General features: G+C 38.4%; 1 protein-coding gene across 5 annotated transcripts in view; it reads left to right on the forward strand.

The window, feature by feature from the left end:
• AFF2 (AF4/FMR2 family member 2) overlaps nucleotides 1–26,343 on the forward strand; it is a 332,371-nt gene that overhangs the window by 69,545 nt on the left and 236,483 nt on the right. For all 5 annotated transcript variants that reach the window (XM_041396527.1, XM_041396530.1, XM_041396528.1 and 2 more), the window contains exons 2-3: nucleotides 15,547–15,667; nucleotides 22,176–23,066. In XM_041396527.1, coding sequence (XP_041252461.1) covers nucleotides 15,547–15,667; nucleotides 22,176–23,066 — 1,012 coding nt within the window. The remainder of the gene's footprint in view (nucleotides 1–15,546; nucleotides 15,668–22,175; nucleotides 23,067–26,343) is intronic.

Raw genomic sequence — 26,343 nt, forward strand, 5'->3', positions numbered from 1 at the left:
GAGGTATAATTTCTTTTTCTCTTTTCTTTCTTTTTCTCTGCAGTCAATCCTATGCTTTGATTTTCTTTTAACATTTTGCATATCAGATACTCTGATTTATCACCAAAAAAGTATGTTGCATATGCAACTAGTAAAGAGCACTTATGGTCCTGTTTTTGACAGAACAAGTCATTTGAGTCAGCTGCAGTAAAATTTTCCTGATTTGGACTAATGAGCAGGAGAGTGATTGCAAATTCGAGAATTTTCTGATGTAGGGAGCCAGGAAACAGCTATAAAACATGGAACAAATGCACCCTGTAATGTACTTTGTTCATTTATTTCATACCATAAGGATAGTTTTGTTTTAATTATTTATGATAATAAACTAGTGAGGAAGGCATTCTGCTATATTTTGTAATGATAATGAAACTTGAGTGATGCAGGGGCTCTCCACAGCATCCTGGTATTAAACGTGTCTTGCAAACAGATTAAGGAGTTGGTCGTATGCTCTTTTAGGAGTTGTTTTGCTATTCAAGTAGGGTTTGAAACCTTATTTTCTCTTTCTCTCCCATCTTTCCCCTCCCTTCCAGTTAAGGGGCCTAATGCTGTTTCATCTATCAGAAATAGCCACTGTTAGAAGCTCTTAATTAAAGCTCAGTATCCTGCACCTTTTAATGGATGAGAGCTCAACAAAAGCATCTTAACATTTCCAGGCATTCTCAGCAAACTTAGAGTGAGCATCACAAATCTGCCCACTGGCTGCTTTTATTATCATGCTAAGGGTAAAAAGGAGGAGTAGGAAATACAATTAAAATGGCCTTTGCAAGTCACCTGTAAAATCTTTATGTGCAAATTATGGTAGGTGCAGCTCAGAGGCTCTACAGTAGTTCATTTCTAGTGACATGACTTTTTTCCTCTCGCTGGTGATCTATTTAAGCAAAAGTTATTGAAGCAAAAGGCATTTCCTGGGGAATTAATGATTGTGTGGGAGGAGTTGATAACCTAAAGTAGAAGTGAGGGCCATCTATCCCAGCCCATCATTAGTCTCCAGAAAATGCTCTGTACTCAGATCACTGATTTACTGATCTTTTTTCTCTTTAATATTTTTGATTGTTCTTTTTTTTAAGTGAAAAAGAGCATTTCCACTTTGTTGTCTGTGTTTTTAACGATCCTTAAATACTGTGCTGATACTTATTTCATTTGTTTAACCTGGTAGATTGATGACATACTAAGCAGTGCTTAAAAACTTGACAAATAATTATAATGTATGGACCATTTATCAAGAATTAATGCCTCTCTACTAGCCACTTGGAGTATTTTGCATTTGTTAGTATTTTATTAATTTGATATTTATTAGCCTCCTGAGTGCTAAAATTGAAGTGTTACTTTGCTGTCAGTGATAATGCAACTAAAAACTGAAAACCACTATAAACAGGGTATTTATGGTAACATTCAGTTTATGTTTAAACCCCCTCAACATGAGAATTGGGGGGGTATGTTTTCTGGAAGGTATTGCAAATAGAGATGCTGCAATAGTGACTCCTTATTGAAGAGAGAGGTTAATTGAGCTGTAAATACCAGGACTAAGACATAGGCAATGGGAAGTGGTTCCAGTCCTGTGCCGCCATTAATGCATCCTATGGGCCATGAACAAGTCCTTTAATTTCTCCATGCCTCAGTTTCTCAATGCATGTTGCTAACTAGTTTTTGCATATTTTTTTGAACTAGTTGCTGTCAGGAGAGCCTTTGTTGCCAAATTTGTAAATATTAAAAATGGAAAAAAAACAGGGGGATTTATCTGATAGTTTCTAAGGTTGGTTTCCATCGTTTGGTGTGACGTGCAGTCCCAATTTCTCTCTTTGCCTGATGATTTCTGTCAGCATTATGAGATGGAGGCCTGTAAAATGTTAAGTCTTCTAGATCAGATCTGACTACAAAATCCTATTTAGACTAATACTGTGATGTGATTGTGTTGTAATCCAGTGAATTAACAGGATGATTTTTAAAAAGTAAGCTATGTTTTATTCAGGGAAATACTTAACCAGAATCTGTGCAGAACTGAGGAATGTAGTAGGTAGAGTTTCCTCCAGAGGGTTTATCCTTGATGAGCTGACATGACAGAAACCCACGAGATCAGTAAGAATTGACACATCTGCTCTCCATAAGGGCAACTGAGATATGGAGGGACCAAGGCTATTTCTGTTCAGGTGGTGAAACACTGACACAAAGAGAAAAGAATCCAACAGCCATATGAGCTGATGTTTTTATATTTATAGAGTATAATCCTCCTGATATTAATTTGGTACAATACCAGTTAAAAGAACATAAAGCTGTAGTTCTGTCTTATGACTGCTCCTTAATGTGTTTAATATCTGGCCAGCAATGGTCAAGAGACCCACACTGCCATGGCCAGATGACCTCCTTGAAGCTGAAATCATTAATTCAGATGTTTAAATCATCAGAATAAGTAAAGGTAGATGTGAAATGGGGCTATACATACCCCTTAGAGGAAAGGGTGAACTTTTTACTTGGTGTTTAACGTCACATTAGGCTCGGTTCATTCTGCTCCTTCCCTTGGCTGTGTCAGGGCTCGTGGTCTGATGTTGGCATCACGGCTCAGGGTCAGGCTGGATCTGTCAGCAGCCTTGGTTTTGTCTCTCGGATTGTCTGAACCACAGGTGGGTGTTATGTGGCTATAAAATCCACTCTGTAGGATTGTTTTCTTGAGCAGATGTTACACTGGCTTTAGAGCTGTAATTATTCTTTATTTATGTCTGGTTGCTCGAAACTGGCATTTAAAGAATGGCAGGATCTGTGGTAATATAGAAATGAGAGGGGTTGAATTACATATACAGTATATTAAGTTAATGTGAGGAGAATAATCCACATTGTGAAAATGAGAGAATCCTTCCTAGACCGACAGAAATACACACTTGTTTTTTAGGCTTTCTGTGTAGCAGTGCAAGACTTTCAAGTGGAAAATTGTTAATTTACTATAATGAATTGAAATGTGAAAAAAAACAAATATTTAGTTAATTGCTTCATAAATCTGTCTGTTACTATCAGTGAAATTAAATTGACAAACAGTTCTTTAAAATTAATTTCCACATGGCAATGTGCAGATTTTATTTTATTCAAAGCCCATTAGATATTTGTATGAAAGAAAACATAAATTTAAAGGGCGTGTGTGACAAAACACACATTTCCTACCATGGGTTCTGAGGTTTTAATACATTTGGCATAATGAGAAGAACTCAAAATTTATAATTTTCAAAGGCAATAGCAAAAGGGCTGAAAAGTGAAGTCCATCATATCCTTATGATTGTGTCTTGTCCCTTTGCTGTCCATACTTTGGTGTCCTTTTGCTGCGGGGATCAGAGGGCTGGGCATAGGATGCTTGAAGGTCACACTTGGGAAGGTGGGATCTGGGATCTCTCAGGAGGACTACAAAGCTTATTTCTGGTCACTGCCAGGATGGGAGTTCCTGCTGACAGGAGGAGTTTGGTGTTCTGTGGTCCTGGGCCTGTGTTGCCTCCACAGCCACAACTTTGCTGGTCCTGAGCCTGCTGTAACAGCTCTCACAGGCTCTTGTTATGAAAGAAGGTGGGAAGCTGAGTGCTCTTGTGCTTTAATCACCTAATGACATTATGCCCTGTGCAGTATCAGTTTGTCAAAGTAAGTGGGGCACTACACAAAATTAAATCATTTGATATACTCCATCCTTCCAGCAAATGTAATAAGAACATCCTTTCTGACCTCTCCCAGAGACATTCAGCGGGAGAAAACTTGTCTCACGGTGTATGACCCAGTGTTCTGGAAAGGCACATAAAGATAATTCCTCCTTGCTATGTGGTGGTGTTAGATAGTCTTAAATTTCAACTTCGTGGTTGTCATCTCAGAGCTCAGAGGTGGATGAAGGGTTGCAAGTTACAGCTGGTCTTAGGGTAAAGTTTAATGTCTGGGAGCTGGGACGCCTCAGTTTTCTTTCCTTAGCCATCTCTTCTTGAATGACTGTCATCACCTCGCTTAAACTTTCATTCCCTTAGTTGTTTTGCTTGACAGTAGTTGCTCCATCCCAGAGGCGTAATTGGGCATGGCTTGATCTGATTCCTAAAGTGCTTTAAGATCCCCAAAGAAGCCAGCTAGAGGGACAAAATATTAGTGGTAACAGTGACCTGTAAGACTTCAGAGGGAGGAGGTTGCAAACACATTTTCATTTAACTTTAATAATACTTTAATAATCAAAAGAAGAAATGTAATGTTTAATGTTTAAACAAAATTGCATTCCCTTTCTTCTTGTGTTAAGTGAATATTAAAGCAGGATGGAAGCTAGTTTACATATTTTTACACTAGACTATTTTATTATTAAATACTAAAATGTGCTGGAGTTGGCCAGCCTCCAATGAATATGATTCAACTTACATTGCATTTTAATCTGTGCATGTTATATAGTATAATATTTCTATTAGACAAATGGTTGATGGTTGGGAATTAAAAAAGGATGCACTTTTGTTAAGTATCACATTGTGTTCATGTTGTGAAAATAAGTGATACTCATTTGCTGATTGACAGCACAAGGGACAGAAATAGGTTTTTGGAGAGCAATTAACTGTTATTCAGGATGCAGTAACCCATGTGTCTGGTCTTAAAAGTGCAGGGTATCATTAGTGCTGTGGAATGTGCACCCGGGGTTCTCCAGAGACCAAGGAGCACAGGAGGTTCCTCTCTGTTTGCTTGTAGTAAATGTCAGTACCCCTCAAAAATACCTGTGAGTTCTCACGTGTTCAGTATAATGGAATCTTTTTAAATCAGTGATGTTTTTGGACCTGATGTGAGCAGCAAACCTCCTTTGAGTTAGGGCAGTGATTTTCAGATGAGTTGTGCAACTCCTTGCCGCAGCGTATTCTTTTTGAGAGCATTTTTTGGAGAAGAGTCTTCTAGAGGTGCTAAATATAAATACACCTGCTCCTTTGTACTTAAAAATTCATGTGCCCAGATTTTCTCAGGGCAGTGGCAGTATTTTGGAGCCTGCTTTGCCCTGGGCCTGGTGCCTGTTGTCAGAGGCAGCGTGGGTTACACAGAGCTTTGGCCTCGGCTCCTTCTGGGAGTCTGGCCTTAAGTGGCCTTATTGCCTGCATTGTGATATTTCAGTCGTTCATGGAGTCAGTTATAGATGTGAGGTTTCAAACACATTCAAAACATAATTGCAGACACAGATATAGTTTCTGTTTGGCTCTGGGGAACTGCAGTACTGGGATAATCACTTGCATCACACCCACCTTAAAAATTCAAGTAATTTCAGGCATGAGTTTGTAGTTTTAGCCAGTCTAAATAACATTTTTGTTGTGATTTTACTCTGTCTGAATAAGTATTTTACAATATTAAGTGCTCATTTTTAGCTTTCAAGTCCCAGAGCATATTTCAAACCTGTGTAACACCTACATGCCATATTCCTAATTGCACAGCATTCCCTTGTCAAGTTAAATTTAAGGGGATTGGTTTTTTTTCAGGGAGCATGTTACATTTAGTTTACTTTTTCTCTGTGACAGGGTGTGTGATCTGCTGCCTGGTATGTGTGTGTCTGTGCCAGTGCCCATTGTGGTATAGAGGCAAATTTGATTATTCCCCAGTCAGCTGGTTGAGGTTTCACGTGAACAATCTATGACACCACTAAAACAAAATAAATATGTAAATGTATATATAAGTTGTCTTTAGCACAAGGTGATAATGGCCTGTGGGGTAGGAAACATACTTGGTATCTCACTTGATTTCTTGGTTTTTTTGGTTGGTTTGTTTTTTTTTTTTTTAAGACATTAATACAGTTTGTTTATTTACCTTTGTCAACCGGAAAATCTCTGCAGTCAATATCAGTTTTAAGTAATGACCATAGAAGTTCTGTAGCTCTGGTATGTGCTGATTTGTACTTAGGAGTTTTAAATTCTTGACACTGGATAAAAAAAATATCTTTTTAGCATGAGGAATATAACAGAAAATCTAGTTTATACCAAGAAGTTGCTGCTTAGAGCTGGCTGTGTTTTGAGACCTGGCTTTTTTGTCATTATTAAATGGCTTGGTCCCATCCAGCCCTCATTGAATTCACTGGGAAAATTGCCAGTAGCATCAGTTGAAGTTGAACCATGCCCTTAGAGAGGATGTAAACCTCAGCAATGCTGATGAACTTTGTGCTGGTTTGGTTAAATTATTTTGTCATACTTTATGCTGTGTTTATGAATGAGGAATAAACATTACATGTTTGCTAAAGGCATGAAGAGTATTTGTTACAAATTGTCTTCCTCACTAGAAGCCAAGGATGATGATAATCCATTGACCTGCTGACTCTGAATATAGTTAGAAAAAATAAGCACAAAATATTATTGTTCTCTTCTAAGCTGTGTGTAACAGGCACCTTGTTTCTCTGAGGCTTTTTAAGGTCTGGTGGAAGAAGGCTGAAAATTTGGAGTTTGAAATGTTCTAGCTTCTTTTGATCCTGATGAGCACTAGGTCTTACAAAGCTACAAGATCATTGCATCTCCTGCCACTTGGTAGTGCCCAAGATGAGCCATATATTTCACAACAGCGTTGAACAGGGGATGCAGCTCAACTTGAACTTAAATTGAGAGGACCTTGCATTTATTTGATCATCTCATCTGGTTCTACAAAACACATGGAAGCAGTTGTATAGCATATCAACTGAGAAAAGCATAATTTATGTAAATGATAATTTCTTTAGCCAGACAATGTCCTAAATAACAAACAATTAAATTATAGTAGGCTTACAGTACTATTTTTTGTGCACTGGAGTCTGAACCAGCCTGTATGTGTGCACTGCACACCGATACCTGCATGAACTCCCTCAGTCTAAAAGTGATGAATGAAATAATTATCCTACTGAATTCTTGATTTTCCTGTGGTGGTATTCTTCAGCACGTGTTACGTTTAAGAACATGTGGTTAAAGAGCTGCACAGCATATGAAAATGCTCAAGGGAGCAGAGGTGCCTGTTAGTAAATGAATGCATTTATTAGAGCTGTAGGAGCACACAGAAGCATTTCTGCAATAAAATACCCAAGCAGTTGATTCTGCTGATTCATCTGTACCCAGAGGTTGTGTTAATCAGTGATTGGTTTGTGACTCTTTTAAAAGACAAGATTTATTTCCGTCTATTCTGCCATCTCTTGCAGATCATTGCCAAAGTTTCAAGCAAGTACAAACTTGTGGACTCCACTTTTAAGGAAGCATCCTACAGGTTCCCAGAAAGTTTTGAGTGGCAGTGTTAAAAAATGAAATTAAAAAAATATTATAATAATGAGAAAAGACAAAGCTAGAGTTCCAAAATGGTTTTTGGCTTAGGTGTAAAAATTCAATCTGTACATATTGAGTGATAAGTTAAAGATTTTGAATCTCTATACTTTAAAATACTTTTTAATCTTTGAAAATAGTACATGTACAAAAATAAATGGACATTTCCAAGGAATATTTCACAATTTGAGGTGTTCAGGTGAAGGAAAAACAGACTGTAACAAGCACTGTCAGAAGGTTTTTTATTGATTCAAATTAGTGTTATGTCCTGGCAGTAATATCTGTAAAATATACTCTTTGTAGCAGTACTGTGCCACATTTGCTATTAATGTGTATGAAGAATAATGCACAGCAGCTAAACTCAACTATATTCACCCTAAGTTATTAATGCACATTGAGAGGTGTCTCTCAAACACAGTACAGGCTTTGGCAGAGGCTTCATGGCTTCCTTGCCTTCAGTGAATTTTGTAGAAACATCAAATCCCAAGACAGATCAAAATTTAAAAAAAAAAAAAAAAAACAAAAACAAACCCAACAACAGAACCCCAAACCAAAAAACATTTAGAAATATATTATATTCTGTTAAACTCATCCAATGAAATTGAGAGTTGAGGTTGAACCTCCTTTCCTGTTCAATCCCTTGTAGTAATCAGTCCCCTTAGAGTCACAGCACATTACCCATCTAATAAAGCTTCCTAATCGAGCTCTAGTGTCCTGAATGGAATTCATTTGATGCCAAAAATGCTCTTTAATTTCACATTTATGTAAGTTTGTTAGAGTTTATCAGTGGTTTATTGCAAGTCATAACTAGAATATTGGATTCCAGGTGTTTCTGGGAAGTTGGTATCAACACCTAAATGTGCATTCATTTGTTTAAAGAAAAAAAATTACAACAAAAATAACCCCATAATGTTATCTTAGCTAGCTCTTTTCCTTATTAATCAGATGTTTACTCTTAGAAATACCACATGTTGGAAAGCTGTTTTATGTGACTGATGTTCTAATGACTGTTTATGTCCTTCTGAAGATGTGGTTATAACTATTTTTCTCTTTAGGCTCCATTTCCCCCCCTCTTTTCTTTCAGTTTTGCTTTTGTTTCTCATGCTGCAAATTTGAACTGACAAGAAGACTGTAATAGGACTCCAAAACATACCTTGAACACACATTGTTAAGCAAATTACAATTGCTGATGTCATTTACACGTGTTGCCTTTCAAAGGATGAATGTGTTCATTTAATTTGCTTTTTAAATATCCGTAACAGTGTCCCCAAGCATTTTAATAAAACAGAAACAGTTAATTATTGCCGAATAAGGGTACCCAAATATAGTGATCTGCAGCTTGCATTTAAATGTCTCTGACAGCATTTCTCCTTTGAAGAGAAAATTGTGTAAATTGCCAGTTATTATATTTTTTAATAAATAAGTCTTGACTCCGTTTCTCTTTTCTTCCCCACCCATCTGCAATACTGTTCAACAACCATACTTTCAGTGGGACCATTTCTATTACAGAGTGATTGAGCTCTGATTTACACATCAATTACCCAACTTCATGGAGATTTTCATGCTCCCCTAGCTGACATCAATGAAGCATAACTGCGTAAGCGCTTTATTTCATCCCACTTTTTGATAACTCAGACTGATAACTAATCATATTGAGAGACAATGTGCTATGATACAGGAAACAATAAATGCTTCCCTTTGAAACCTCATCTATTCTTTATATGCGTACTATCCAGGAGCTTATCTCTGCCATCCATTCCCCCAGAATCGTTCCTTCCAAAGTCATGTTCAGGAAAGGTTTGGGGCTGCTAAAACAGGAGAAAACTGAGGCAAAAATAACATTTTCTAGGTGATTGGTATGTGTGGGAATAACTGAAAAGAATGAGGAATATGACATATACTAGCCAAACCCTTAGCTTACATTTCCATAATTCACCCAGGGGTCTTTTGGGCATTATTTTCTTTGGAGGCTTTAATCTTCTGTATTCTCTATTAAATCTGCTACAGGAATGGCATTGTTTTTAATGCAAATTGTGAAGAGATTTAGCTCATGTGGATAGATAACCAGTGACCATCTCAAGTGTTTCTCTGCAGAACTGTTGAACATCAAAGACAGAATATTCTATATTTTAAAATAAATCATTTATCTTGAAGTGCAGTGATAGATATGTTCCGTGCTAGATACTCTCAGTAACTATTCATGCTATGAAAAGGAAGGCAACATTAAAGTAAACATTAAATATGAAAGATACTAAGAACTTGTAAAGCTATTTTTGCTATGTCTTGGTTTGTCTCTGTCAAGTAGGAAAATTACCAGGACAAAGATGTAAGCTCAGTGGTGATAAACAGAGGAAGAAGAATTTTGCTATTTTAAGTGTGGTAGTGCTTATATTGTTTACCATTAGTGAAACAAAGACTTCAGATCAGCAGGGAAGATACGTTAAGTTGGCCATATTTCTGCCTAAATATCAGATTTTGAAATTCATCTCATTTACTTAATACATTTTATGACCTGCTATGAAATTTAAGACCTGAGGCTGCTTTTTTAGTTTTTTAATTTGGAATAAATGCATTAAAATACCACTGTTTATACTGGGAGAATCTGCACAGATGAAGGAAGGCAGTTCTTCCTTTGTACAGAGCTGTGGTACATGAAATCAATGGAGTTATGGTGAGATAAAACTGGAGTTATGTAGAGGAGAATTCCAATTGTAATGTATTTGTTAGAAGTAGTCTTTCACCTAGTTTGATTGCCAGGTGAAATGCTTTTTGCCTTATGCTTTTAAGTCACACTGAAGAATTGCACAGGTGTGGAAAAGCAAGTTTGTATTTGAAGCCTGGGGGATATCCTCATTGACCTGAGCTGGATTTCTCCTGTAAGTTAAATATACTCAGGAGTGGGTTTTGATTTGGGATGTTTAATACCTTGTGCAGGAGTATGAGTTAGTTTTTGAGGAAGCCCAGTTTCCGAGTTTACTTCTCCCACTTCCTGAGTACATGTGAGCAAAGTAAAAACTATGAAGCAACAACCTTGGGAAAGGACTTTCAGTTCTCAAATTAATTTCATTTTATATCCACTGTGTCTTAGTTTAGAAGCTTGTGTTTATATTTTGCTTCCACAAATTACAAACATTTCAGTTTGAGAACTTCTTTCATCATTTAGGCTTATCTGAAATTTTAGGGGGGTGGGGGGTGAACTAGTACTGGGAAATGTTTGATTTGATGTAGTGTGCATTTTTGTGAATTGAGACGTTATTGAGAACAGCAACTACTTCTTCCTTAAACTGTGGATAAATGCTGGCTTTTTTGAATGTCATTTATTTATTCTCATGGATGTATTCTGTCACTGCTATAAAGCCTCTCTGCTCCTGCTTTTTTATTGATTCTTTCCCTATTGGGCTCTTGTTGTTTTGACTGAATCAACAGAGCCATGTTCTGTTCTCATTCGTGATTTGTCTGCAACATGAGGTGTTTGATCATTTTTCTCTCTTCTACTTTTTCTTGATATCACAGAGACTACTCCTTCAAACTTGTCTGGTCTGACTTCTTTCTTCTGCTCCTTCTCCAGTCTTTCAGGCTCTTTCCTAGTCTTCTGCACTTTGGGAGACTTCTGTGGCTTTAGTTAGCACAACTTTGAAAATAAACCCCAAACGCTAGGGCTCAGCCTTTAGCTGTTGGTCTCATTTCATCAGCTTTCCTTTAACACTTCCCTATAACCTCTTACTTTGTTGCAGTCTGTCCTAAAAGGTTTTTCTTTTCCTCCAGATCTTTTGCACCACATCCTCTCACTTTCACCAGAGATGACTGCACTGTACTTTCCAGTGCCCCAAATTTTATTCTCCTTTTAGTTCTCCTTTTTGTAGCCAGTGCTCATCTGACTTTCATCTCTTATCTCCAGATCCACATTTTTAGCTTCCAGTCCAAAACTTATGTGTATGTCTGTTATCTTTTGCCTTGATATAACCTCCTTCTGCCTCAGCCACCTCCTCCTCTCCTCTGTTCTCCAGGGACAGGGCTGGATTGTCCTACAGCCATCGTGGGCTGTAGAGGGGGTGAAGCTGCAGCTCTGCTGTCCTTGCTGACACCCTGCAGACTCACACAGGCTGAGCACCTGGCCTGTCACAGGGCAGCAGCTCACCACTGTCCCCACACTGTGCCTGTAGCTGAGAAGAATGGCAAATGGGTGTGTGCTGCTCTCATTGCAAAGCATGAAATATCCAGTGCCGTTATTCAAAATGCATTTTGCCCCAGTGTTAGCATACCAAAACAGCATTGCAGTTGTAGTTGCTATTCTTTGTGCCATATCCACCACACTGGTAATTTGTAGGTTGGTGGTCTCCTGTGCTCTTGTACTATTCTTACTGCACACCACTCCTGATCTTTTCAGATTTATATACAGGCTTCCCCATTCAAATTCAATTATTAATCTAATAAGTGGTAACAAAACAATGGAGCTCACATATTTAAGCTGCATTGTCATGTAGTAGTTGTGTCTAGGGAGCTGCCCTCTTGGATATAGTGAATATTGTGGCCTACAGCTGTTTTCTTCTGTATCTCTTTTATAAAGTGTTTATGAAAACCTTTATTGTGATATCCTGCTCTCCTGGCTTTAGAGGAGGCATGAAGTATTTCTCATACAAGTGAGACAGACTGAACTCTGATGTTCCTCACAGTATCTGACTATAGTTTTCACTGGCACCTTCACCACTAACCACATATCTGTATTTCACAGAACATTAGTTAAGCTAAAAATTAAACATAAGTCCCAGAGATTGCATTGTGTCTGCATTAAGAATTTCTGGAGAGCATCCCACTAAGTTCTCAGTGCACTGCAGCCTTAAGATCTAATCAGCATCCCTCTTTGAATTACACAGAACCCAAATAAGTTGTTATCCTAATCTGTGTATGATCTTACAATATTTGACTTCCTGTAGCCAGAATCAGCTCCGTGTCAAGCACTGTCATAGCAAAAGTACATTTGCAGAGAAATAAACCAAGTAATGGTCTTGACAGGATGAACAACCACTTCCTTTTGCATAGATACTTTGTACACTTAAGGCTGCCCTGTGACTGTGCTAGTAGGAAGTTCAAAACACAGTTTTAATTTTATTCTTTTTTTTTTTTTGTTCTCACAAGAGAATATATGAAAGTGAGATTTGGATTGAAGCAGAGGTAACAATTTGCTTAAGGTTTTGCTTGTGTTGTAACATGGATTCTCACAGTTTTGTAGTCTGTAAACATTGCTGGGGACTAGGGCTTGAGGTGTGCCTTTGTACTCACTTCTTGGGTGCCTGAAATAGAAATCTTTCCTAAACACAATAAAAGAAAAATACTTCACTATGTTGTGTTGGCAAGTACTTTCAAACTTTTAATGTTAACATGCTAAACACTGTGTTAGCTTAAGTTAATGTCTTTTAAAGTGATTATGCCACTTTGAATTACACCAGTGCTGTTTTCATAGTTTTTGAATTTGTGGTTTTGTAATGTGTCATAAAGCATATCTTAGCAGTCTTAGGGTCTTTGCTGCTTTTTCTCAGATAGGATATGGCATAATGCCTCACTTGGTTTCCTAAATAGTTTGCATGTTTGTGACCTGAGCTGGCTTTTAGATAACAACATGCTGTAACCCCACATGAGGGGTGAGATGTGTTGTGTGCTGTACTTTGTGATCTCTGTCTTCAGTGGCCACATAGTTTGATTTGAATGTGCCCAGGATTTCACCCTGAAACCCCAGGCCGAGGAAGCCACTGGGAAGCTGTAAAATGCAGCTCTAACTTTCATGAATAATTCTTTCTGAAGTGAAGACTGCTGGCAGTCCTGGGATGGGAGTGCTTCCATAGCAAACACTGCTTATGCAGGATATAAAATCTTGCTTAGACTAGATCTGTGAGACTGGGCTTATAACTTCACCATGACCTGATCCTGCTGAAGAGTCACACAGTCTATGGGTCAAACTGCCAGAGAAATCTCTGGAAAGATTCCCCCATGAGAGGGATAAATATAGTGTGTTTCTGCTGCTGCTGGGCTGGATTATTTCTGGGCTAACCCCACCCCCTACTCCAGCAAAGCTGTGGGGAGAGATGGAATCAGCCTTGGCCTCATCTTTGGGTACAAGTTTGGGAAACAGCTTGCATTCACTTACTCCCGTATTTATGGATGATAATCTTGATTTAGGATTTGAAAGGAATTCCCCCCTTCACCTTTTAGTTGCTTGTGATTTACAGGGTTACATTAGCAATGTGGTCATGTGTAGAATAGAAAAGTGACTGTCCTTACAACAATTTCCCTTCTGTCTCCCTCAGGAGACCAGCAAACAGTATTCTACCTTCTGCAAAAATACAGCATTGATTATAACAGTGTTCTGGAGTTTGCTTTTGGTGTTAGCGATGTCGGTACATCAGGAGGTGTTATAAACAATTAAATTAAATAAAACAAAACATGGCATACTTTCAGCCTTCTAATTTGTAGAAGGAAAATGTGGATGGCAATCATTCAGCTCAGCCTATGTAGGTGGCTTTGCATTCAGTTTACAAGCCATAATCAAGCCTTATTCAATCCAAGTCTGAGTGGTCTTGAGTTGCTTAAACCAATTATTAATTCATATTTTTTATTTAGAAATCTCATTGTGGCATGTCTTTCTTCTTTTCTTTCCTTGCCTGTATAAAAACAAGTGTATAAGTGTAAGGCTACATGGAGTCATCAGGCAACAGACATATGCTTTCCTGTGCTCTCCACAGGGCTTGCAGGTTCAAACACAACCTGCCTGAATCATAAGAACTTTAATTGAGTAGATAAAGAGGTCCTCATAATTATAAACTGCAGTAGGTATAACAAGAGGCTAAATACATAGCTGTGGTTTTAATTAGCTGGTGCTTCAAATTAGTAATTGTGGTTTCACTCAGAAATCAGTGACTTTATACACTGTTAAAGCCTCATCACTGTGCAGTTCATTCCTCATTATATCTCTCCGTGTGAAGCTTTCAATACAATATCATGCTGAGCTAAAAAGGCAAAAGTTGTAGATATTTGGTTATCTTCCAAGTGCAGTGGAGCTCTATGGAGATTTAATTCATTCTCACCAGAGATAGGAGAATTAACTGTTCTTTGTTACAGCTGGAATATGTGTGTTTGTGTGTAAGCATCTGTACATACAGGCTGTGTGTGGATGTGTGCAGGCACGGCCAGGATCTATCAGGGAGATTGTGCTTACTGCAGATAACATCAGGGCATGCACCGAATCTGCTATTCAAATTGTCATCTGGAATTCGGGAGCTAATTAACTGACACAAAGCAGAGCCAAAAGCCTCATAACAAATCAAATACGGCTTGAAAGCACAGAAGTGTCCCTTAATGCTTGTCACACGAGAGGTTGTCAGTGCAAGTTGAAGTATGCATCTTTTCCTTTCCTCTTTCCTTTGCTATTTTTCCCTCTCCTTCAGGGTTTTAATTATATCTCTTCCCTTAGAGGAGCAGGAGGTAGTTTGCAGAGCCAAGAGACCAAAGTACTTCAGTGTTATTCAGGGGAGAAGTGAATGTGGTCTCTCAGCCTGTCATCTAGGTCTGGCAGGTGCACTAAGCAAGCTGACACACAGATAAGTGCCACTCACCATTGCTGCACCGAGCTGCTAGATCCTTTTCTGTGTTTGTGTGTAGAATTATCTGATCCTGGAATCAACGATCCTAAAATCTTTTCCGGCAGCCTGCTTCTACAAAACACTTCTTAACCCCTCTTTGACATCTACAATGAAGCCATACATAAATTGTTAACAAGAAGTGGGACAGAATTAGGTGGTCTAAATCACACGAGGCTGAACTGGAGCTTTGGGGTGGATGTTCAGTGTAATGGATTTGTAGATGTTGCTGTGCTTCCTTGCCTTCACATTTGCTTTCCGTGCACAGACCCATGCTTTGTGGGCAGACGTGTGTGTGTTTGTCTGCAGGTGCACGTGTGTTTACAGGCTGCTAGTACAAAGATGTCAGAATGTATTTTATTCTTCTGCATACTGCTCTGTAAATTGGTAAACAATATTTTCATTGTTTCATTAAAACGCTTTCCATTTTAGAAGTGTACTGACTGCCCTACTGCCCAATTTTGTGTAGTTTTATGATTCCACATTTAAATTTGGGAAAATTATTCAGTGGCTCTTTCTTTCAGAATTGTCCTCAAGAGTTGCACTGTTTCTGATATTTTGTTGCTATTACTGATAGTAACAAACATGTAACAAAATGATGGAGAAAATAATGTGTTGTCATTTTCATCTTTCTCCAGTCACTATGAGCAAGACCGGAGTGCACTTAAGCGGAAGGAATGGGAGAGAAGAAACCAGGAAGTCCAGCAAGATGAAGATCTCTTTGCTTCAGGTTTTAACCTCTTTGGGGAACCCTACAAGGTAAATTACATTGTTACATTTTGAATTTTCAGAATGTCTTACACAAATACAGATAAAGCTCATCACCTCTAAGAAATGGAAGTATTGCATCTGCCTTGGTACTTCCACTCTTGAATAGACTGATTATCCAAATCAGCATATGGCAGCAGAGCAAACTGGATGTGCTACCCAGGTTGCATTGGCAGAATCAGGAGTTTTGTTACAGTCCAGTTCAAGATTTCTTCCTCTTAACACACAGCAAAGTCCTGCAGTAGAAGTAAGTGCAGCTGGTATTTCTACAAGTGGTTTGTACCTACAAAGCTTACAATAACTTCTTTCATTTTTAGGAAGAAAATATATCTGGGTTTTTAAAACCAATGTCCTCTCTACAAATAATGAGTCCATAATCTTTCTTGTGCAATCATAACCATCCAAAGAAGTCTTTTGGGAGACTGAATCTTTGGGGAGCATAACAAGGATATGAAAGGGACTTTTGTTACAAGTCCTATTCTCTCTAAGGAGCTTTGCTGCCTGAGATTTTCATCACCAAGGGATGTCCCCCTTTATGATTTCTGCTGCTTTGATTTTCAGTAAGACATTCCCTAAAGAATTCATCAGAATGTAAATTTCCATATCTCTTTCTCCTCCCAATCAGTGACATCCATTGAAAGGCCACCACTTCATCTTTCCATTTTACATTGTTAGCAGCTGTAAGGGAGGATGAGGGCTCTTTGAAAATCACCCAAAAAGGAGGAGAAAAGACTGCCATTATTATCACATGGTATCTAATAATTATAGACCACAAAAGTGTGATGGATGCACTCGAGTCCTGGCTGCACTTTGGTTCAGGCTGGCTGAGGAGCAACAGGCCTTTCTTTCTTGGCATGAATTTGCCAGCTGGAAAGCCCCTGGCTCATGTTTGAGACAGTGAAGGTGTCTTGACAAACATTTCAAAAGGTGGTTTTGAAACCCTGAAGTGGAAGATAACCAAAGTACAGAGCAAGATATCAGAGCTAAAGTGAAGACGTCTATCTCGTCTATTTGATTAGCAGCCAACTACTTTACCCTGTAAATATCACCACCAGGTTGAGCCCAGTTTGATCTCTCCCTGAAGTGCAGCTGCACTGCACCCCAGGTGACCCTCTGCTTGAGCAGGGATGCCTCTCAGGGGTAAGGATTCCTCCCCTACCCAAGGCTGAGATCCCTTACCCATGACAGATATTTGGTGAGTGATACCATGCTGAACTAATCCTGTGGAACATTACTAGTCCATGTAGCTACTCAGTATGATTGTAAATATTGTATGGATAATTCCATCAGAGTAATGTTAGTGGTTATTTGGATTTCAGGAGGTAGACCAGTATGCAAAATACTGCAAAATTTTGTGGCAAGAACTAAAATCATATATCACCAATATCTATTGTATAATAAGAATGACAATATCTGATTTTAGATCTATTTAGTGGGTGTGTATTTGCACCAAGTGTACACAGGGTACAGGGTTTCTTTTCAAAAACTGAATGACTAAAAAGCCAAAAATTATCCTGGTGGTCTTTCTAGGTAATTTTTTTTAAGTTGCTTTTTCACTTACTTGGCAGAGAAGTTTGTAAACTTCATGTGATTAAGCAAAATATAATACAATATGGCCTTAAGAAAGCATTATAATTATAAATTGTGAAAGAGAAAAATTGAGAGAAATTTGCATGCAAAAGTAGTTAAATCAGTCTTAAATTTGAAAAAACAGGTAGAAGCAAAACTAAATAGGAAGGGTAGGTCTTGCCTTCACTTTACCTAGGGGAAGAAAAGGGACAAAGTGATAAACCACTGTTTCCTTTTTAAGTTCTGCATTGCTAAGACCCAGCCACAGTAGTGTTTCCTAGGCACTAATAAAAGCTGAATCTAACTCTTAGTGGATTTGTAGTGATTTTTATCCTTAAGTAAGTGCAAAATTAAATTCAGGAGTTTGCATTTATTCTAAAATAAAATGAAGAGACCCTGATGTGAGAACAAATATCCTGCAAGTGCTGTTTTCAGCTCTTCTCTATTTTGAGATGACCAGATGTTTCTGTGTACATGAGACTCAAGGCCTTGTGCACACAAGAAGCTGCACTTGTCTCTTCTGGTCACTCTCAGTGGGAGCAGAGTGAGATCAAACACTGCCCAGCAAAGTGATGGGCACAGGCTCCACATCCTCACTGGGCTGGCTCTGCTGCTGAGCATCAGCTCGTGGTACAGCTGGTACACTTCTGAAAGATCTGAGCCTGGGAGCTGACATGGAGACTCCAGTGACAAAGAGAAGGTTGGGAATAGCAGGTTTCAGGAAACAGGAAACATCTCTTTTTCTTTCTTTTATTCCCAGACCTAGTATCCTTACTTGTCTATCATTCCTTCCTCATTTGCTTCAACAGTATCCAGAGGAGGGACTAGGTAGGATCAGGGTAGGGCAAACCACCACTGCTGTTTCTGTAGTTTTAAAGACTGAAAAACTGGCAGCTGTTCTAAGACTGCACTAAGAAATTGATATTAAAAGGTGCATTAAAAGAGCAAGGAGCTCAGATTTTCTCATGGAGCCTACTGCCATTGTGTATTATGAGATGTGTGGAGTATCTGCCTTCGTCTATCATCTCTCTGCTCTAGCTGTTACAGCCTCTTTCTTTCCCTCTGTCAAATAAAACGTGGGTGTTCATTATAGTTTTGGACAAATGCGTGTTTCTACATTGATTCTTTGTAGTTTATGTATGTGTGCACTTAGATGAAAGAGATACTTATTTCTGTGGGTGTATAAAATACATTTTTCCATGCTTGTTAAAAGATAAATGTCTCCTTTAGAAGCTCCACTGTCTCATGTGGGAAAACAACACCTTTGACAATGTGATGACATCCAGCATTATTTTGGGAAGGTCAGGCAGTAAGGGTTGTGTTGCTCTTTAATGCGAGTGGGTTGCAGGTCCTGCCTTCAAACCCTGGTGCAACCTGTGCATGCTGGATTTTGCAGAAGGGATCAGAGAAGGGCCTGCAGTGTAACAGCAACAGACATTTGAAAAAGCAGTGTTGGAGCTTTCCTGAGAGAAGCTGTAATTTTACTACTGAATTGTTGATACCTTTTAATGTTTTGAATTACTCACAGATGAGTATTTTAAAAGAAAACAGTAGGAGTATTTTTGTTACTTTTCAAAGGAATTGCCTCAGAAGAGTTCAGCTTGAGAAAGAGAACCTAATGGGCTGCATTTCCATTGTGAAGCCTTTGGTGAATATTAAATCATTTATCTTTTTCAGGTAAAGCCCCTTTATGCTTTTCAAGCTTAGCATAAAAAAGATCTCAGCTTCTAATCCGTGGAGGTTAGTTTAACTATGAGGCATGAGGAAGTGAATGAATTATGAAACCTCAAGTTGCACACAAATTTTCAAAAAACACTTGTAAATGGGGCCTATAAGTTTGAGTGCATTAGTTCTTTCCTTTGTAAAACTATAATACAATAGCTAGCTAGCAAATTAGTCTTCCAGTAGGATTCTATTATAGATAGCTTTTGAAAGAAATAGAAGCAAATGCAGGAAGATGTGCATTTCCTAAATTAACAGAAGCCTAGAATGAGGGGGAATGCTACTAGCCATGAATCATAAACCAGGCATATAATTTATGCCTTGAAATACTCAAAATGCTGCATTTCCTTGATAGCAACAAAATTGTGATTCAGCATGCTGTTCAAGAAATAAGACATACAGAGGTTTTCTTTAGGAAGTCAGCCAATTATCCAGCATATGAAGGTAGAAATTGTCCCCAGTCTGGAAGTAACAAAGAGCAAGCAGAAATTATGACTGGATTTTGTGTTTCTCATGCTGATATCTGGGCTTCTCAAGAATCCTGTACTTCTTGTGTGAGCCCTGAATTTGTTGTGGAAATAAAGTAAAAACATTATTGTTATGCTTTATGTCTTCAATGCAGATGGAACTGTGCATTACATTCCTGAGCTCATTCAGATTGTGATATGATGCCTAAGTCTGATCTTAGTTGCGTGTGCTCTAATTTTATTTAAATGTAAGCCAAATTACCATTAATAATGGTTTTTTTGCTTTGCAGTCTGGTCCAAACGCCACTGAAGAGACTTCAGTAGCCATTGGATATGAGCTTTAGTGTACCTAAAATATGCTAAGGATGTTTAAAATAATTTAATCTCCATGGTTTTCAGTAAATATGTTTTTATTAATGTTCCCTGTAAAAGACTATGAATAATAATAAAAATAATAACACCTAACATTTATACAGTGTCTTTTATCCCCAGGATCTGAACATTAGGCATAAAATAGAATTAATATCAAGCAAAGTTATATTTATCATCATGTGGCGTGTGAAAAAAAAATACACTGGGAGAATAAGTACCTCCAACATAAAATAATTGAAAAGATCCACTTTCAAGTTAAAACATTTTCTCTGTGAGGATCTAGACAAGAGCCATTTAGTGTGTTGGGATGTTGAAGTGTTACAGTTATAATATGTTGTCAGTACCTTTTCTTTTTTTTAACTTGTGCTTTCTGTAATGTAAGGTAAATACTCCCTGGAAGTGTAGCTGAACCACAGAGGTGAAGGTTGGTGGTCAGGGGTTTTTTTGGTACTGTTATTTCCCATGTTCTCTCCCGTAAGGAGTTAAAGTGCTTGGGCAGGGAGGAAACAGAACAAGTATGTAAGTGTTTAGACTTCGAATCATAATTCCTGCTGGGCCCTTAAGCACAATGGAATCTCCTTGTTTTAAATTTGGGGGTTGAGCAGAGAAAGCCTGGTTTTGGCTGCTGCCCAAACAGCTCATTGTGCAACTCAGTTGAAGGAGACTGCTCATATACAAAGAGCTTATTCTTGGCTTAGCTAGAATATAATTTTTGCCACTAAAATGACCAACCTAGGGACTTAGTGAATTAAAGTGATTCGTGGTTCTCCACAACTGGGATTATTAACTGTATCAGTTAGGAGCACTGGCAAAATGTATAGAGATGGGAACAACATTGAACAGTTAATTTTTAAATCACTGCCTCAGTGCAGTGTTAATATATGTTACAATCTCTGAGAATGAGCAAAAGGAAATTTGCATTTATTAACTTCTTTTTTTAACATTTTTTATGGCATGTTCAGTACTCTGCTCATCCTCTGACTAGTTCAGCAGTGTCTAATGTAAGTAGATATTTCAGGAGAAATCCATGCATGAATTTTTTCATCACTCAAACTTCTCTTTAATACTTGAGGAAAGTGGGATCAGGGGCATAGAAGGATCCCTTACCAAAGAACTGTGATACTCTAACCAAGCACTAGCTCCTGCTGCTGATTTTCCCTATCTTAATGGCCTGGTGTTAAGGTGCCATTGGACTGTGGCACTACTTGTTTTATTGAGTGAAAAAAACCCTCCAAACAGAAGTAGAGTTGGCTGTATCATGACATAACTTTGTCATTTAATTCCAGACTGTAGAACTGAACCATCTGCTTGAACAGGAACTGTAGTTCAGCTTTGTTTTTATCCTTTGAGTCTTGTAAAGCCATGAGCATGGGGAATAAGATGTTTTAGTTCTCTGCTGGTCACTTCAATAGAACAGAAAGGTCAGTAGGAAGGCTGCTGCTTTGCATCCATGTGGGGTGAGTTAGAAAGGAAGAGAGATGAAATCAGCTGTGTATTAATTATAGCTTCCAGCTTATTTGTCCAGCTTTTTACAAATGAAAGGGAAAAGAAACTTAATGATTCAAAAGGAAAAGTGTAATAGCAGTGAAACAAATATGAGTCAGTATTTATTTAATAATTACTGAAAATCAAAGAAAAGCAGGATTAAGAAACACAACCAGCCTGCAGACAGCAGAAGAATCCCGATGCTTAAGAATGTGGCAATCATGTCTGTTTTTGTTCCATGAGAAAATATTTTTGAATGCTCTTTTAGTTGAACCTACCATAGCATGTGGTAGAAGCTTTTTCTTCTCTGGATTCAGATTAGATACTTCAGGTCAAACTCTACTTTCTATGGAAAAGTAATTGAAGTTAAACTGGCGTGAAGAGTTTGGTGCTATTACAAACTACCCAGCTTCTATTTATGGCAGGACTGTGGGTCAAGGGGCTGACGGAGCAATAACGTACTTATATCAACTCTGTGATTACAATTCAAATGCTCAGTAGCCAGTAATTGTGCATTCGTGTTTTGCACGATATGAAATGTACAAGCCCAACATCTCTGACATAAACCCAGCTTATTTTGCGCCTAACATCCATAACTGATGCAATTTAAACACTTCTCTGAGAGCATATTTAAGAAAATGGGAAGCAGTAGACAAGTGTTACTGATGCAAGCCTGTTTCAAGAGATTCTTTGAACACAGTTATTGATAGGTTTTTCTTACATAACATATGCAAAATGTAATTGAAATTTAATTAAATGTCAGCATGACACCATTAAACAGCTAACATTTGCCATCTTATAAGACAACTATTCTAAGCAGTAAATGGTAAATCAGGAATTTACTCACGCTTTTCTTGTCTTTTTTTTTTTTTAATATATTTTAGACAAATAAAGGCGACGCCCTTGCAAACCGTGTCCAGAACACATTGGGAAATTATGATGAGATGAAGGATCTGTTAACCAACCACTCCAACCAGAGTCACCTTGTAGGAATCCCAAAGAATTCTGTCCCACAGACACCCATTGACAAAAATGAACAGAACTTTTTCCCAGAACCGAGGAACAGGATGATCCCATCTCATCAGATCAGCGGCAACTCATCAACATCAATGCCTCCACCTTCTTCATTGTCATCTAATTCTGCTTTGCTGCACAGCCACCAGAGCAGCAGGAAGTCGAGGACAGACTGGTCACGCAGTGGTCACAACTCCAGTGGGGCCCAGCCAAGCCAATCCAGTGGTCAGCAGAGTCGGACAAAGCACAGCTCTTCTCATGACCAGTCACAGGGCAGGTATGAAGATCTCTATAACTGCCAGAGTGAGCAGCATAAGAGTGGGGGAGCTGAGGAAGCAAATGCTATGGCAACATCTTCACATTCGAGGAGGCACACTCATGCAAAGTCAGCACCTGGAGAACACACTTACAAAGAAAACAGTCATTCGAAGTCACCCACAGAGCTTGAGTTTGTAGGCCATGGTCCTGGATCTCCACTTCCTTCCACTTCTTTGTTAACTGCAAACAATGGTCTTTCCACTCAGAATTTCCCACCAGGACTTCACTGTAAGAACAGCATGGTCCAGCAAAAGCCTACAGCTTATGTCAGGCCTATGGATGGTCAGGACCAGGTACCCAATGACTCACCTGAACTGAAACCCCCAATAGAGATTGAGAGTGGATATGGAAATCAGTCCTTTGGAGCACTGCTGGAAGGAAAAGTGAACACACCTAGCTCGAAGAACAAAGTACCAAAGCTCAACATTCCTCCTGTTAGTGAAGTAAGTGGTTTAAAATATCTTCTCTCTAGTACTGCTTGAGTATTACATTCACTACATATTTTTCTCTGGAAATATGTAGTTGCATTACTGGAATAAACAATACAGTGTATTCCTTTTTCTGGAATGTGCATGACTTCTTTCGGTGGTTTGTTGTGGTAGTCCCAGTAGCAATATTTAATGTAGTTTAATGTACTGGTTCTGGACAGGGTACTCTAATATCTCAGTTCATCTGCAATTTTTACTCTTTAATTCTCAGTTAGTAGGTAGTTTGATAGACAGATTGCTATTTTAAATTCTAAGGAAAAATGGCAGTGTTCAAATTTCAGTGGTATTAAACAGTCCTGCCAGTAAGGAGTTTATTTGCAGAGTTTGCTAAATTCCTTTTTTTCTTTTTATTGGAATTAATATGACTTAAGTTGTGAATAATGCTTATGAAAATGTGTCCCATTGAAGCTTTTATGCGTTTTGAAGAGCTCTTAATACTGGGATTCAGTCCCAGTCTCTGCAACCAACAGTTTAATCTGTTGAATTTTGTATTGCTGGTCAGAACAGTAGTCCTGTGAGGAACATTTTAGTTGGTTCATATTCGTGTCCATTCCAAGCACAAATGTATAATAAGGATATGGATTGAACTATTTATACTCTGTGTATTTTTTCTCTTAGCTGAGTTTCTCTAAGCCTGTAACCTTTGGAAGGTAGGTGTACAGTGTACATATAAGCAGAATTGCAAGATGGGGTTTTCATAGCTTTCTGTTTTCCCAAAAATATTTCCCTGCTTAGTAATATTTTTATCCTAGGAATGAGGAGCAATGCATTCTTAAACTACTTTATTGCAAAAGGTCAGCTTTTTCTATTGGAATAATTGTTTCAAGCCAATAATTTGTTTGACTATTTAAAAACTTGATGTTATTTATTAACATTCCAGGCAGCAACAAAGACTGATGTGTTTTGCAGTAGAGCTTGGAATAATTTTCTGGGAACTGCATCTGAAAACAGTAAAAGGCCTATTTATATCAAGTGGAAGCTGAGGGTTGCTTGCAGATGGTGTTTTATTAGGAAATGTATTTGTTAATAAACGTAGCTTTCTGCAAGATTACTTTACAGATGTTTCTGTTTATTTTTACCTTGGGTTAAAAATCTGCTGGTGTAGATGACTTCAGAGTCTGCTGCGATTTGTCGCTAGCATTGTTTGGCAAGTAAATAATTGCTTGCAAAGGAAATAATGATGTTGCAAAAGCAAATACTTTTTTTCGCTCTTGCCATCTATTAACGCTATGAGTCAATAGAAGCACTTTAAAGTGCAGAATTAATGCAAAGTATTTTTGGAAATAAATTGCACCTTTTGCAATTTGTGTCAACTACTAAGAATGCATTTTTAATTTCTTTACTTTTTGAGTGAACTCCTGGCACTATGAAATTGATTGAGTTGTTAACAATGTTTTTTGGATGCAGAATTTCACCCATATCCTTCTTGCATAGCTCTAGGAACCTCTGATATGAACTGTTGTTTTTGGGAGGATTCCTAGTTGCAAATATGAAAAATTGCATTATGAATTTGTTGCTATTTTAGTTTATATCAGGCGTAGTGAAAAGTATAGGTGTATAATTAATTTCATGTTCAGAAAAATTGTAAACTCTAGGCAATTTAGAATCGAAAGTAGATAATAATCTTCAAGCAGTCTGCATTTTGAGACTGAATAATAAGTTGAAGAGGGAAAGAAAACCCAAAGCTGTGACAAAATAACTTTCCTTTCTGAGACAGAACACAGGACAATAGCCAGACTGATGGATCTTTTACAGGCAAATCTCCTCCTGAGTTTGGAGAGTTGGATTTTTTCGCCTGTGTCAGGACTGTGAACTTTGGCCCTCTGTTTTTACACAGATGTGTATCCTGAATTTGATTTACCTTGCGTCCAGCTATAAAACTCTTTCCAATCCAACATTATAGATAACTGGTTTAGTTTAAGCTTAATCAGAACTGACAGTGCACACCTGTGAAACCCATAACCTTTTCAGAACGACTGCAGTGAGTGGCTCTGTTGTAATCTTTATACAATTGATGTGGAGGCTTATGATCCTTTGGTGGTGCTTATCAATTTATGAACCTTCCCAAGCCACCTCGAGCCATAGTGATCTGCTTGAAACAATTTTGTTCCTACTCCATAGGTTTCCATCTTAACACTGTTCCACGTGCTGGTGGTGATCTTCAAGCTAGCAATAGGAGAATTGTTTTGGGGCATTTCTGCATAATTTGCTCTGTGGTTTTCCTCTATATCTGAATCTATTTTTTCAAGTTCCTAAGTGTATGCAGATAGAATGCACACTGAAAGGTTTTTAGTGATTCTGTCAAAGTTTTGCTTGTTCTTAAGGTGGGGAATTCTGTAAAGAAATAAAATTCCTAGGTGATGGTCCTGCAATAATGGCATCCATTAGGAAAAGAAAAAGACTGTTCTTGCTATCTTACAGAGAGAGAGGGGAATAAGTAACCAAATATTTGAACAAGCAGATTTAAAAGAAGTGCTCAGACTGATGTGGAAATATGGTGTCATTTATCATGGCTTAATGGAATAAGATGTTGAGTGCCCTGGAAACGTTCTGCCATGTGTAAGGAAGTGATCAATTTTATAACATAATTTGTGTCACTTGAGGTGTTGCTCTAAGAATCTTTGTTCATTTTCTGGGCCAAATTCTGCCATCAGAGATGCCCATCCATCTTTCGGCTGCTCTCTGCAGACAGCTTTGTTAATGCCTCGCTGCTGGCATTAACAAAGTGTCTCTGCCGGGCAGGGGATCGTGGGTCAGTGATTTCTGGGGTCCTGGAGATTCACAGTGAGTTCACACAGACTCACCAGCTGGGGTCAGGAGGTGGTCAGCAGCTCTTACACACCTGTGGACTAATCCTTGCCTCTGAGTGGGGGCTGCTGTGTGATTCCCAGACCTTGGCTCACCCACACAGAGCTAGTTCAGACCTGACTTCACCATCAGTGGCCATTTCTGGTGGAGAATAGAAGTAGCAGAGCCTCTGTAAACTTTTAGTTATGCCATGGAAGGGTTTCTTTGTGATTTTGTGATCCTGTTGATTTCTTTTACATTTTTGCTTGGTTTTTCATATCAGTATTGTTTTCTAAGGGTGAAGGTGAAATGTTTTATGGTTTGGTGCCTTGAGCAAAACCCAGTGTAACCACCAGTGCCCAGGCCTGGCAGCCCCAGAGGTTCAGGAGCTGTGGAGCAGATCTTCATGAACTGGGAAGCCATTGGGCCATGATGGGAGTTCCTG

The sequence above is a fragment of the Onychostruthus taczanowskii genome, unplaced genomic scaffold (genome assembly GCF_017590055.1).
Source record: "Onychostruthus taczanowskii isolate IOZ18803 unplaced genomic scaffold, ASM1759005v1 scaffold13, whole genome shotgun sequence".
Lineage (NCBI taxonomy): Eukaryota > Metazoa > Chordata > Aves > Passeriformes > Passeridae > Onychostruthus > Onychostruthus taczanowskii.